This window comes from Fringilla coelebs (assembly GCF_963513975.1).
Source record: "Fringilla coelebs genome assembly, chromosome: 17".
Classification (NCBI taxonomy): domain Eukaryota; kingdom Metazoa; phylum Chordata; class Aves; order Passeriformes; family Fringillidae; genus Fringilla; species Fringilla coelebs.
In genome coordinates, this window is record NC_140043.1 from 14,105,196 (window position 1) to 14,119,684 (window position 14,489).

The window sequence follows — 14,489 nt, forward strand, 5'->3', positions numbered from 1 at the left end:
GAGTTGTTTATTCCATGGATTAAAAGTGATGTGCAGTGGGAATTGCTGAGGTCTAATGAGAGAGGCTGAAAAGTTATGTGAGAAAATGGAGAATGCAATTGCTGCTGCTGTTAGATAGGCCCTGGGATTTGCTTCAGTTGCAGTTGAAGGGAATACTTGCTTTAATCCTGGACTACATCCTGCAAGCTATTGACTGTTGGTGTTTTTTAAGTCTTAATGTGCTGTCAGAGTTTTGCTTTTTCATTGATTCTCATATTTTCCTTTCTTTTTGCAGGGTACCCTCATCCAGCACCTGAAGGAGCACATTCTTCATGGCAACATGAGCAGCAGTGACGTGATTATGTACTACACCACGGCAAGTGGGGCTTAAGGCATTTTTAGAGACACTGTAACATCTTTTTCCTGTAAAGATGGGACAACTTGTCATACAAATCCACAAGTACAGTTCTTTGTGTGTTAAATTTTTTTACTGCAAGGGATTGTCCCATCTAAGTTTATTAAAAAAAAATCAGGTGGAATGATAAAATGCAGCAGGGACTTTTCTGATGAAAGGTCTAACCCATGTTAAATGTTTCTGACCTAACTGCTGAGGAAAATGGATTGATTTTTAGTCTCTTAGGTTTATTGATCAAGCTGGCTCATCAATATCACCTACAAATCAGATTCCACCTTCCTGCAGGGCTAGGTCATACTCAAGATGAGAATTTATGTCTCTGTTTTGTTTGTGAGGAAGGAAGCTGCCCAGCTCCAAGCTTGATAAAGCAAAGGGGGTAAACCTCATCTCTGTGGAGTTCAGTTATGTGGTGGGGGGTTCTTTTTAATGCTGTGATCAAGAAAAATGATTGCTAAGCCTTCAGTGGCTGTAGCACTTGGAGAAGGCTGATGTCTTTCCTCATGAGTTCCCTTGTGAACTTTAACATGACTAGTCAGCTCGCAGTGTCTCCGTGGAGGGATCATGGTAATTGCCTTGTCTCTGCCTTGTCCTGGCTCCTGCTGTGAGGCTGTGTGTGCAGGGAGCATGGGATCCCCAGCTCATTAGGTGTGGGGAGGCTTCACTTAGATCAACATCCATCAGGAACATGCAGCTGAGGCAGCCTGGGACAGGTGAGAGGATGAGCAGGGCTTCAGCCCGATATGATATGAGCTGACAAAATCCCTGCTGTGGGTTTAACAGCAGGAGAAATTCAGGCAGGGGGAGTGGAGGGGAAGGTGGCTCCTCTTGCATCAGGGCAGAGATCATGCTTGGGTGCAGCTTCTGCTGAGATCTGCATCCTCATAGAGCTGCTGGAGCTCTGAGCTGACTGCGCTGCTGTGCTGGGGCTGCAGGCAGGGACCGACTCATGGAGGTTTCCTCTCTCCTGCAGACTGGCTGGATGATGTGGAATTGGCTGGTGTCTGCACTTGCTACAGGAGCTTCAGTGGTCCTGTATGATGGATCTCCTCTAGTTCCTTCCCCAAATGTGCTCTGGGACCTGACTGACAGACTAGGGTACGTATCTAGGGCTAAATACAGGCTGGTGGCATTGTCACACTGTCACGCTGCCCCAAGCAGCCTCCCTGGAGGTGCTGTTCCCTTGGGCAGGAGCTCATGCACAGCATGACACAGTTTATCTTTTGGCTCAGCCCTGGGTGGAACTGCTTTTAAAAATTTGTACTGAAACATTTTCTGAGAGAGGAGGAGAGACAAAGAGCTGATTGTTTCAAATTGGAGTCAGGTATTAGAATTCCAGGCAAACAAAGACTTTTGGTTCAATAGTTTTCAAGAGCAGCCTTTTCAAAAGGCAGTAATTGGGAGCAATCTGAAGAGTAATTTCTCAGCACACTCAGAACTTAGTAAATAAGAACTCTTTTTTTCAAGCAGCTCAACCTAAGATTTTAATATAGAACTTTGACTTAAAGACATAAATTGACTGGAAAGGCTCAGCAGGGCTGCTTATATTTTCATATTTTGCTTTTTAACCTATAATGCCTAATTCATACTGATAAGCTGTTTGGTAATTGTTTTATGCCATTTTTTGTGCCTGAAAATGCTCACAGCACCCTTTCTTGGAGCTTAGAGAAATGGCAGGTAGCAGATAAACACTTCTAAAACCCTGTGATTGCATTTAGCTTTGTACACTTTGTTAAACTTTGATTTTTTTTTTTAAATTTATTTTGTTTCCTATTTTGCTAGCTGCATGTAAATTTGAATTTTATTACCAGTAAGACGAGTGTCATTTTAAATTGATAATTAAACTTGTTTGTGGTGGAAAGTGGATGACAAAAGATTCACTTTCTGACTCTGCATCATTAATAATTTAAACTTCACTCTTTTGTGACATGTAATATTTAAAGACTGACATTTTGTCTCTGGCTATTATAACTGAAGCTTAATGCCAAGTCAAAATGCTTCCAATAAAAAGTACAAAAGAAACCCACAAACTTCAGCCATGCTTCACCCCCAAAGAAACCCTGGTGGAACAACGGGCAAAAAAAATGAGAATTGAGAAACAACCCAGCTTATTTTTAAGCATTGTCTCCACATGCCAAAAGCAAGTGAAGATAAATGTGTCTGCATGTCTCACTTTTGTAATCTGGCGCTAAAAGCGGTGGCCATCTGGGTGCTACTTCATCATGCAGTCTGTTCCCAGCTCACTCATATGTTAAATATGTTAAAAAAAAAAGGCTCCAACATGTGAAGATTACCTTCTTCTCTGAAGATGCACCACACTTTCCTTCAGAGAGCATATTCTCAGGGGATCATCAGGATATCTCATCCTGCGTGGCAGGAATGACTCAAGTGGACAGCCATTAGTGATCTGGGAATTGGGGGATGGTGACTAAATGCAGTTATGTAGCATTTGGAAGGAAATAAAGGGAGATTTGGCTCTACATGTGCTGTAGAGGAAGTGTCAAAGAGCTTAAAATAGAGAAGCATTTTGTATTCTAATGTAAAATAAGCACTGGTTCGAGGCATGGAAGGAAAGTGAGATGTTACACAAGAGTAAAAATAGTTCATAGGATTGGCACACAGGGGAGCTGAGGAGCACTGGGCTGGGGGTCTCATGCTGGAACCTGCCCATGGCAGGGGTTGGAGCTAGATGATCTCTGAGGTCCCTTCCAGTCTAAGCCATTCTGTGTGCCCTTCCCTTGTGCCTGGTAAATTGCTCTGTGCACTGATGTGTTGGTGCAAGGAGCCTGTCCCTGCCTGAGGGGAGTCTTCCACCAGCGTGGCAAAGGGAGACATCCCCTTTTGGCAGTGTTGAAATATTCCCTTCTCCTTGCCTGGAACAGTGTCCTACCTCCCATCCTGCCTTTGGAGGAAAACCCAGCCTAGCAGGATCTCATTTAAGCTCTGCTGGTGTTGGTATTGCCCTGCTCTGTGCTGTGTCCCTTATCCTCATCTAGCTCTGCCTTTTCTTGAGTGAGTTTATCCTGTCATGTAAAAGGAATCAGCAGAAACCAGGTTTTAATTCCATTGTATTGAGGAGCTCTGAATGCCCTTTGCAAGGGCAGGATGGAATTGTTCAGCTGGGCCACGTTTCCTGTTCATTGAGGCATGGGCAGCTCAGGCTTTCACCGCTGGAAACTGAACTGGTATCACCAGAAGATCACTGATTGCTGTCCCAGAGTAATTTTTTGTCAGTCTGTGCCCTGAAATGGCAAAGTTTCCCTGTACCAAAGCACTCTGGGAAAATTCTGGCCCATCAATAAAGTAAACATGATAACATTTTGTGATGTCTTTGGAGTGTTCTGCAGTTACAAATTCCTGTAAATGTAAGTAACTGTCTCTGAGAGATGGGAAAGCTTTGCTTAATATTTAAAGATAGAGTTAAAAGTTTCAAAGCTGCAGAGATGACATTTGATCTGACTGATTTTGATAGTTCAAAAGGAGGTGCCTTGCACTTGGAAAGCTCTGAGAGGCTGCATTGTTTGTCTAATCCACATACAGAGTGTGTAACAGCCTCTGCTCACTGCAGTGGGAATTGCAGGTCTTTAGAATCTTAGCATATTTAAATATGCAAAACATGTAAACTTCGTTTCCCTCTAGGATCACCATCCTTGGAACGGGTGCAAAGTGGCTGGCTGTGCTAGAAGAGAAGAATTTAAAACCATGTAAGCTTCAAAAATCTGGTGAATCCCTTCTGTCCTCCCTCCTACCTTTCCTCTCCTGGTTCTGGCTCTCTGTCTTGTCACAGCCCTTTATGTAATTATTCTGGATTGTAGTGAGAAACAGTTCCAAACACTTGGAGAATTCTGCCTTAACCTGTGTTTTGCTTTTCTCCTTTTTAAGGCGAAACACACAATCTCCAGACACTCCACACTATCCTGTCTACAGGATCACCTCTCAAATCTCAAAGCTATGAGTATGTCTACAAACACATAAAAAGCAGTGTCCTCCTGGGATCCATTTCAGGTGAGGCTTTTATGCTTCAGCATCTCAGGAATTCTCTGATTGCCTGTGCAGCTCCCTCCTGCTTGTTTGGGAAGCTTTGGATCATTTGGGATTGGTTATAGTTAAAGTGGAATGAGCTGTCTCTTTAGTGCTGAGGTTTTCTGCATAATTCACTGTGCCATAATGAAACTCAGGCACTCCAAAGTGTTTTGGTGGATGTTTTGGATTTTAAGTATGATCATTTATTTTGACTGGCTGTCCTTAGGGGTGGCAGGGTGAGATCAAGCAAAGAGTCTATTAACCTACAGAACATACTGTTCTGCATATAGCTGACTTTAGCAGAAAATACCTCTTGGAGAGTTCCCATTTCAGTTCTTTTGTGCCAAGTAATTGGCACTGCAGATGGATTTTTTTTGTGGATTATATAATTAGAGAAGTATCAAGCCCCCATGCTGTGCAGTTTGTTGTGAGCAGTGCTGGCTGAGGCAACTTCTGCTCATGTAAGGTCCACCACAGCACTCCTCATTCTGCTTTGTAACAAGGCCTGACTTTTTCAAAGAGCTTTTTAACTCAGTTTGATTTTTAAAAATGTGACTATTCTGCTACTGAAGTTATCTCAGACTCTGGGCTCAGTAAGAGTAGTGCTGAATCTAGAACTTGCTACTACAGACATTAATAGACTGAAATGCAGAAGCCTATTTTTGAGAAAAGATAACATGATTGATTTGTGTCTTAATTCTCTTCCACAAAGTCCTAGAAAGACTATAAATATTCCAGTTAAGTAAGCACTTTGACAGTATCTATTTTTCTTAAGATAACTGTTCATCTTGAAGGCCTGGCTCCCCTCCTCCCATGCTGATTAGGTATAAAAGCTAAGTAAATGTAGCTTGACTGGTTACTTTAAACTAATGAAAACAAACAAGAAAACATTTCTAAGTAATTCTGTAAATATCTGAAGTCAGTAAATCAGGCCCTGTTTGTTTTCTCTCTCCTATAAATGGAAATTTCCTTGAATGAGATTAAAGAGACTGTTGGAAGAAGAAAAGTTATGCCTTAAGGGATAGCTCTGCATGAAAGGCATACACATATAACAAGATATATAAAGTAAGGAAGAAAGCCTTTTAATAAAAGTCACAACATGCTAGATAATGCTGTTTGTTCTATCCTCTTAGTGTGGATCAGAAGCCTTTGGCAAAGGTTGGCAGTTCCAGTGTCCTATGTAGTTCTCAGGTTGGCTTTTCCCAAAAAATATTGTAAATTCTAAACGGATTTCTTTTATTGTAGGTGGAACAGATATAATTTCATGTTTCATGGGTCACAATGTTACAGTTCCTGTTTACAAAGGAGAAATTCAGGGCAGAAATCTTGGAATGGCTGTGGAAGCATGGAATGATGAAGGTAACCATGATCCAGAATGCTGTGCAGGCTTTGAAAATACAGTAGCGAGGTGATCTTAACTTTAACAACAAGTAGTAAGTGTAGCTGCTCTTTGCTTTGTTACTATGTCATTTACAGAAAGGAAAGGTGGAAAACAGCTCTTTTTTTATCGACAGGAAAGCCAGTTTGGGGTGAAAGTGGAGAGCTGGTTTGCACCAAGCCCATTCCCTGCCAGCCCACACACTTCTGGAACGATGAGAATGGCAGCAAATACAGAAAAGCTTATTTTTCCAAATTCCCAGGTATGTCATGGAGGGTGCAAGGGAGGGCACAGGTTTATTTGCTGCTGCCCAGTGACAGCCACAGGGGCAGCTTTGAGTCCCAGTTTCCAGGGTGAGCTATTACATTTCATAACACCTCACTCTGTTTTCTCGTGCTTTGTTGTGACTAGAGACCCAAATAAAAGCAGCAAGGATCTCTGCAAAGCTCCAGTCCAGTTTGGCTGCTGCTCTCCTTGGGCAGCTCTGCCTGTCCCAGGCTGCTTGGCACAGGTGTGAGTTGGAAGGGCTGCACAGGGCAGGGAGCAATCAGCAATTAGTGAGTGCTGCTGCACCTCTGCCAGCCTGCTCCTGCCTGCCTGGAGGAGTCAGTCCCAAGGGAAGGGTGCTGACCTGCTGCCTCGTTAGCATGAGGATTAAATATATATTAAATATATGCTGCCTCAGACATGCAGCCTTAGCCTTCTACAGGGTAAAGTGGACCAGAGGCTTTTCTTAGTAATTAGGGAGGACTCTGCTCATCCAGGGCTCTTCCTGCTGTGGCACAGCAATGCCAAAACCCCTGGTGCCTCTGGGGCAGGGATTTTTTAAGAGCAGGGTCGCCAGCTGCTGTATTTGCATGTGAAAACTTTTTTTTTAATAAATAGCAGCAGTACAGAGTGGGTTCACAAGAAAAGTCAGGATGTGCAGCAGGAGACAATCACCCAGGAAATGTGGAAGTTGCAGTCTGCATGTAAGCCTGACAGCAGTAAATAGAAAAGAGAACCATCAGTGTCACAATTTTAAGACTGAAATCACTGAGGTTCTGTCTGGACCCCTTTTCTGTCTTGCCTTGTAAATGGGCTTGAGAGGGTAACAATTAAGTTGGAAAATGATCTTACGTGCAAATTACTGAGGTTGGTGTTTTTCCTCAGAAAAACTTGAATTGGGTTGTACTTCTGGTTTTGGCAGGCTGCTGTGGCAGTATCAATCTTAAATAATACTGAAAAGTCAAACCTGATTTTGCATTAAGACAAAGAACAGTAAGCACAAAAGCTCTCTAGGGAATTGTTGATACCTATTACACAAGCCCAGAAAGCTTCTTACAGAATTCTTAAAGAATTGTGCATAATAAAAAATGGATCAAGAAAGACAATGAATGGAGGTGGGAATGTTGTTACTTCTGTGGAAGATGCTTCCAGTAATTCAAAATGAGGTATTCAGAGCAGCTGGTTTTATCAGGAAGGCTGTGTACTCCTGCAGACAGTTATCAGATCACACCTGGGCTGTGATCCTGATTTCTGAGCTGCCCCTGGGTGTGCTGGTTCTTCCATAACTCTGGTGTGGATTGTTGGTGTAGCTCAGTGCTGTTACCCTGCCTGGGGGGAGAATATCAGCTGTATTTCTGTGTATTTCACTCAGTTAATGCCAGCTGAGTGACTGGATCAGGAAATCCTGCTTAACCTTTGCCATTCCCCACCAGGTGTCTGGGCCCATGGTGATTACTGCAAAATTAACCCCAAGACTGGAGGAATTGTCATGCTGGGTCGCAGGTACAGTGTTCTGGTGGGAGTGCTGGGAGGAAACAAGTGTTACAATTTGCTCTCTTCACCTTGGAGTAAAATGCACATGCTTCTGCCACCCTTGTTAGCTTTATATTAATTTTATTGAATCTCATGTTATGGGTTTCAACCCTTAAATTAATCAGAGCAGCTGGATTTGAGGGAAGGGAGCCCATTTCAAGGTTCACTTTTGTGTTTATGAACACAAGACTACTGGACTTGGTTTTGTGTTCCATGGTTCATAATGGTGCCAGGAGTTTGGATTGAGAGTGCAGCACATTCAAGGTGGTGGATTGGGGAACTTTTGTGGTCTTGGCTTTGCCACCACCTTGTTTTACAGCAAAACTTCCTTCCAGAAGGTCAGGTATTAACTTGTGCCTGTGTCAGCGATCACAGACATTCAGGATCACAACTGATGATGAATTTACTGTTGCATTTCAACAAAATGTTTCATGTTTGAAACAAAGTTGAGTGAATTAATGTTGCTGTTCTCTGTACAGATTCATTCTAATGAGTAAAATGCCTTTTTGACTCAAATTCTCTTAAAATTCTGTTTCTGATATGGTTTTGCTTTCACTAGAGAGACTTGCTTAATTGCATCAGTTTTTCCTCTTGATCAAGCTGTAATTACACTTTAATGTTTCTTTATTTTCTTTGTGGTTTTTCAGTGATGGTACATTAAATCCAAATGGAGTAAGATTTGGAAGTTCTGAAATCTATAACATAGGTATGAAATCAACTTTCCACCTCTTCCAGCTATGACATTGTTGCCTTAAATCTGAAATGTAAGCATTACAAAGCTGTTTAGAAGGATTAAGTAAGAAAAACCTTGCTGCTTTTCAAATAAGACAGTACAGTGTATGTTAGTATCAGTAAAATTTGATTTTTGTAAACTTGAAACTGGTTGCTTTCCTGAAGTATCTGTAGGGTGGGAGGTGACTCATTGGGATATACAAAACCAACGTTTTATGGAGCAGATTTTTTTCTTTTTTTCCCCTACCCTGTCAGGCTTTTCTTCTTTCCCTCAAGGCAAGCTCTTGACACTGTTTTTATTGTACCTTTCCCAATAATTAGAGCTAGTTCTTGAGCTTGTGCTTTGTATTCCAAAGACTGTGTTGTGACAGGGGGGAACTGTCCCTGCAGAGGTGCTAAGCTGAGACTCAAGGAGCTGCTGTCTCCTTGTTCTTGTGTCAGCAGGACTTTGTCTCCTGTGTGTGCTGCAGTGGGGAAAGCCAGAGCAAAGGGCTTTGTGCAAAACCTTATCTACCCCAAAAGTAGCAGTAAACTTTGTTATGGACCTCAATGGTCCTTGAACCTGGATTTTCACATAAGAGCTGAAACTCCAGAGCAGGCAGAGGTGAAGCTTAACCCAGGCAGAGGGTGCCAGTTTCCCTTTGCCCACGCAGGGGAGGTGATGTTTTCCTTTGAGGGTCCAGAACGTTCTGCAAAGCCCAGCTGGGGCTGTCACATTTTCTGGAAAAATCCCTTCCCCCAGGATTTTCTCCTGAGAAACCTCAGAGAAAAAGGAAAACAAATTCTTATCTCATTTGCCTCTCCTGTGCTGTGCTCACATGTGGAATGTGGTTGGAGATTGTTTACCAACAGGTGATTGCTCCATTGGTTTCATTTGAATTGTTTTGACTCATTGGCCAGTCAAGGTCAAGCTGTGTCGAGGCTCCGGAAAGAGTCGCAAGTTTTCATTATTGTCTTTTTAGCCTTCTGTAAGTATCTTTTCTATATTGTTTAGTTTAGTATTCTTTAATACAATATAATATCTTAAAATAATAAATCAGCCTTCTGAGAACATGAAGGAAGGAATGATGACTCTGACTCCATGGGGGCACCCCGCAGATCCAGACCCCGGCTCTAACAAAGACTCCTTTTGCAGTGGAAGCCTTCGAGGAGGTGTCTGACAGCCTGTGTGTCCCCCAGTACAACAAGGACGGCGAGGAGAGGGTGATCCTGTTCCTGAAGATGGCCTCCAGCCACGCCTTCAGCCGCAGCCTGGTGAAGCGCATCCAGGACGCCATCCGCGTGGCGCTCTCCGCCAGGCACGTCCCCAGCCTCATCCTGGAAACCAAAGGCATCCCGGTATGTCAGGGAAAAGGCTGCCTGCTGTTTTCTTTGTCACCTTGAATAGTAATTAAGGAGCAGTTGTCACTGCTCTTCAAACCCACACACGTGGAAATTTTAGCATCTCAAAAGTGTATTCGAGCTTTATAAATAGTTTGTCTATGTTGCCTAGCAACATCTTTTCATCTCCTCTTCAGCTAAGCGTGGTTTTTGTTTTTTAAATGGGTTGCTTTTTCTCAATAGCGTGTTCTTAAACCTCTTGAGAGAAAATATTAAGAAGGTCATTTCCCTTTATCTTTTCTGGCTATCCATAAGCATATTTTTGTTTTCTTGTTACGAGTGACTTTCTTAGGAGAGCTGAGAGCCCTCAGCAAATTCAGAAGATCATCTTGTAAACCATTTCACTTTTACACCTGTTTAGCCACTTAAATGGAGCTCTATCACTCTCTTAACTGTAACAGTAATTAAAATGAAATTGTTGTTCTTGTTCAGAAGGAATTTGTGCAGCTGAAGGTTCTTCGTGCTCAGTCTGTTGAAGCTGTTCTGCTGGAGCTCCTTGTGTGAACTCCTTAGTTGGAATATCTGTTTTACAGCCCTCTCTGATGTCTCTGGGCAGCATTGTGGGGGTGCAGGGTGGTTTTCCCCATTCCATTTGCACACAGACTTGAGTGTGTCCAGACAAAGGACTTGAGAGCCATCATTTGAACCTGGTACCCCTTTCCTGCCACTGTTTCCATGTGGGAGTGCTGTAGGGCTCAGCAGCCCTGTGTGGTCCACAGAGGAATCTGGTCCTGATCTCTTGGGTGAATTTTGTTTCAGGATGCTGTTGGCAGATTTTGAGTCCTTGGCTCAAAATGTCTTTGAGTGTAAAATTCCCTGAAGTTGCCATTTTCTGGGCTGCAGCTCAGCTGCTGTGTGGAGTGTTGAACTTGTGAACTGTGTGGATCACCTGAATGTACAGCAGGGAGGTGCTTGGGATGGGCTGGCCCTCAGGAGAGCCTGCCTAGATCATTAATTAGCTCACACATTTTCTGAATTGAGTGAATTTTAATTACCTTTCAGGTAAATCTGCCAGTGGTGAAGTGATCAAAGCTGTCTCTCATCTTTCTTTAAAAGTTTTGCTTGAAAGGAAGGGAAGCTGCCTATTTTCTGCTGCTTTTGGAAATGTACTTGACTCCTCATCTGAAAACAGTCTGATCCTGACACTGTGTTCTGGTAGAAACAGTACAGCTGTGCTGAGGTGATTTAGCAGCACAAAACATGCTTTTAGTAGGATATTTAGTATTTAAAACATAGTGTGAGTCTGCCTGCTTCTGTCCTGCGCAGATAAACATTCTCGTCATCAGGCCCAGGATTTACTGATTAAAGTAAATTAATTTACTTGGAACAGCCTTAACTTTTTTTAAAGGAGGCAGTTCCCTTGCAGGCCACTGAGCTGTTGTGGTTACTGGGCATGTGTGAAAATTAGCTTGCTGATTGTTGAGGAGAGAGGTGAAGGTGGCTCAGGATGGGGGGGTAGGGTTACACAAGACTTGAGCAGATCTAATAAGGAAAAGTTGGATGTTTTTGTACCCAGACAATATTGTAAGGGTGTGCTGAGGATTATTCCACCTGTTCTGAGTGATCTCCAGGGATCAGTGGGGGTGCCTGGAGCTCACTCAGGAGGTTCAGTGGCTTTGGAGCCAGGAGCAGCCTGGGTTCCTCCCCCAGCAGATTGAGCAGGTGGGTCCTGTTCCCAGGAGCATTGAGGAGGGATTTGTGTGTCAGCTTTTCAGAGCTGCCACCCCCAAAATCTCAGTGGCACCAGGAAGGAGCTCAGCAAGCCTTGGTGCCTCTAAAACCAGAGATCACCCAAGCCAGGCCTGGGCTTCCCCTGCTCACCCTGCAGCACATCCTCCTTCTGGGTCAGAAATTACAGTGCTCTGATCCTGAGAGAAGAATTTGGGTTTTATTCTACAGAGTCCTTCCTTTGAGTCACACAATAATAGAATTCATGTGATTCACCAGTGGAGGTGAAGCCTCTGTTGGTTCCAGTTTATTTTATTTGTTATGGTTTGTTTGGAAGTGTTTCACTGTAGAGGACCATTTAAGCTCAGTTTCACTTCACCCTTTTAGAAAAACTGTCCAGTTCAGATAAGAAAATCCTGGTTTTCTTCTTGCAGTGCAGTTGGGCTTTGTTTTTTGAGTCCACCCTTAAAAAATTGAAAACTCTTTGAACATTGGATGTGTCAGAACATAAAAACTAAATATTTTTAGTGTTTTTACCGTGGTTTTTGTTGTTTTATATTGGAGCTTGATCATGTTCTCACAGAATTGCCAGTAGGAGTAATAAACTGACACAAACTCTTTGAATTCTACCTACTCTTCAAGTGATGTTTCAGAAGAAAGTGCTTCAAGTGGAACAAAAGAGAAGGCATTCTGTTAAGTTTTGATAGAGTTCTGGAATTGGTGGGGGGTTTCATGAATATTTTCATAAAACCACTACATGAAAAAAAAAGTAATTTTATCTTTGCTGGTTTTGTTTTTCAGTATACAGTAAATGGGAAGAAAGTGGAAGTAGCTGTGAAGCAAATAATTGCAGGGAAAGAAGTTGAGCAGCGGGGAGCTTTCTCAAACCCAGAGGCTTTGGACCTCTACCAAAATATTCCTGAGCTTCAAGACTATTAAAGTCACTTTTTTGGGTTTGTTTTTTTTTTTTTTTGTGTGTCTGTCTGTTCTGTATTTGTTTTGTATATACCAATACTGTATGTAAAGAAAAAGCTCTATTTAATACCAGTGGTTCTTTTAAAAGGAAAAAAATATTTCATGAAGTGCATTATGAAAGGCTTGGGTAAAGCTTAGCTCCCTTTTATTGGTGAAATATGCCATATATTTTGGAGTTTTTTCCAGCCTGGAAGGAGGAACCTGCCTGTTTTGATTTTTATATATATGAGTGCATCTTTTCTGGTTAGATTTACATCAGCAGCCCATCAAATGGGAGCACCAATAGTTGCAGGTAGAATATTTCTTTCATAAAATGTTTGCTTTTTTTTTTTTAACTGGATTTTTAGCCACACTTTTCAATCCCTGTGCTTGTCAAACTGTGTAAGGAAGTTCACAGTGGTTTTAACCCCTTGCCCCTGAACCATGCAAGTGTTCTCAGTGTAGTGTGCATTGAGGTGTTTTTATAAAGCCAAATCATAATGCACTAAACCCATTGGACTCAGAATCATTTCTTGAGATACCTGACGGTACCTTGGAGGGTAATTGCTGCTTCAGTTTGTGCTGTAGCCTTCTCATTGTGTTAAGCTGTTGGCTGAGAGACTTCTGGGGGCTCAGAATGTGAAGGGAGCATTCCTTCCTCCTCATTCCTGGGGTATTCCAGGCTATTTCCAAGGAATTTGCTGACATTACTGTGGATTAACAGAATGACATTTGAAGAAGACATTTTGCTTCCTTGGTTGAAGTCCTTTATTGGCTCAAAGCTTGGCTGAGGAATTCCAGGGTGTTTCTTTATGAAAAGCTGATGGGTTTTGTACCTTTTTTTACTAAATGTCATGTTGGAAGTAAGAGACCCCTTTTCTAGGTCTGTAACCCTCCAGTTTACAAAGGGAAAAATACTGTAATTAAAAACTGAGCTTACTGAAACAGTGAAATGGAAGCACTCAAGTGTTTTGTTTTTCATAAAATACAGTTGCAGTAGTTGTACCAACCCTCTGGCATTCGGTGTCTCCTGCACTATTTGAATTTTGTGGGTGAAATATTATTGTACTTACAATTGTGTTGAATGCATTCAACATTGATAAAGAGTTAATTAAAATGAATCAATTCTTTATATATAATAATTATATATTACCTATCTCATCTCTTGCTGTCTTTATTTTCCTTTTGACTGGTTGTTATGAAATAATTTTTAGCTTAGTTTTTCTGATTTTAATGGGTTTAATCCAAGTCCAAAACTTTCTGTGCTGGTACTTTCCCTACTGTACCGAGTCAGGCCATGCTGGAGTGATAATAAAAATACCAAGCACCCATTAGAAAAGTTTAAAAAGGAGCTATCCAAGCTGCCAATAACCTATGATTAAAAGTACTTTTAAATTCCTTCCCCTTCTGCCTTGCTATATATAAATTTTACATTAACTGTGACTTTGTATTCATTAAAACTTCATTATATTGTTCTTTAATTCATGCAAAATGTCTGAGGTTTACAAAGCCCACAGAACCTTATTAATAAGTAATTTTGGGTTCTTTCATTAATTAAAGATAGTTTAGAAGCATAGATACATTAAGAACATATACAATGCCTAGAGGCTGCTTTTTCTAATCCTTTATAATGCTGGAAACACTGGAGAAAGTTTAATTAATGGATATAATTTATCTCTTGTAATTGTCAGATGTTGCAAAGCTTTTCCCAGGCACCAGTTACAAACAAAAATGTAGATTTCCTTTTGTATTACCCTGAAAATTACAGTTTTACCCAGCAGCACTGGATGGATGCCTTGGGGCTGCCAGGATCTCGCTGCTGTACCTTGAGTGCATAGCCCTCTTCTCTTCCATATTTTTTTTTCCCCTCTTGCCTATTTATAATTTGAGGTTCACAGTATTTTGCCTGGAAAGCTCCATGTGCAGATTTCAGGGGGATGTGTGGCATGCAAATAGAGCTGGCTCTGGAAATGGCTTTAAGCTCTGGTTGAATGTTCAACAGCAGAGCAATTAGAGCAGAGGAACTCCAGGCTGGGTGCAAATCTGAGAGTCACTCCTGGATTCTGTGATGGAATCAGCCCATTTGCCCTTGGGGGATGTGGTTTTATCACTCCCCTCTCAGAAATGTGCTTTTGTCAGCTCCTGTTAGAGCAGGTACTTCCC

At 42.0% G+C, this 14,489-nt stretch overlaps 1 protein-coding gene across 1 annotated transcript in view; it reads left to right on the forward strand.

Annotated features, from left to right (window-relative positions):
- AACS (acetoacetyl-CoA synthetase) overlaps nucleotides 1-13,478 on the forward strand; it is a 37,188-nt gene extending 23,710 nt beyond the window's left edge. Inside the window, exons 9-18 of the mRNA XM_084217130.1 lie at nucleotides 275-355; nucleotides 1,365-1,489; nucleotides 4,031-4,095; nucleotides 4,274-4,396; nucleotides 5,660-5,773; nucleotides 5,929-6,054; nucleotides 7,493-7,562; nucleotides 8,240-8,298; nucleotides 9,460-9,662; nucleotides 12,174-13,478. Of these exons, the coding sequence (XP_084073256.1) occupies nucleotides 275-355; nucleotides 1,365-1,489; nucleotides 4,031-4,095; nucleotides 4,274-4,396; nucleotides 5,660-5,773; nucleotides 5,929-6,054; nucleotides 7,493-7,562; nucleotides 8,240-8,298; nucleotides 9,460-9,662; nucleotides 12,174-12,311 (1,104 nt within the window). The 3' untranslated portion in view covers nucleotides 12,312-13,478. The remainder of the gene's footprint in view (nucleotides 1-274; nucleotides 356-1,364; nucleotides 1,490-4,030; nucleotides 4,096-4,273; nucleotides 4,397-5,659; nucleotides 5,774-5,928; nucleotides 6,055-7,492; nucleotides 7,563-8,239; nucleotides 8,299-9,459; nucleotides 9,663-12,173) is intronic.
- The last annotated feature ends 1,011 nt before the right edge of the window (nucleotides 13,479-14,489 follow it).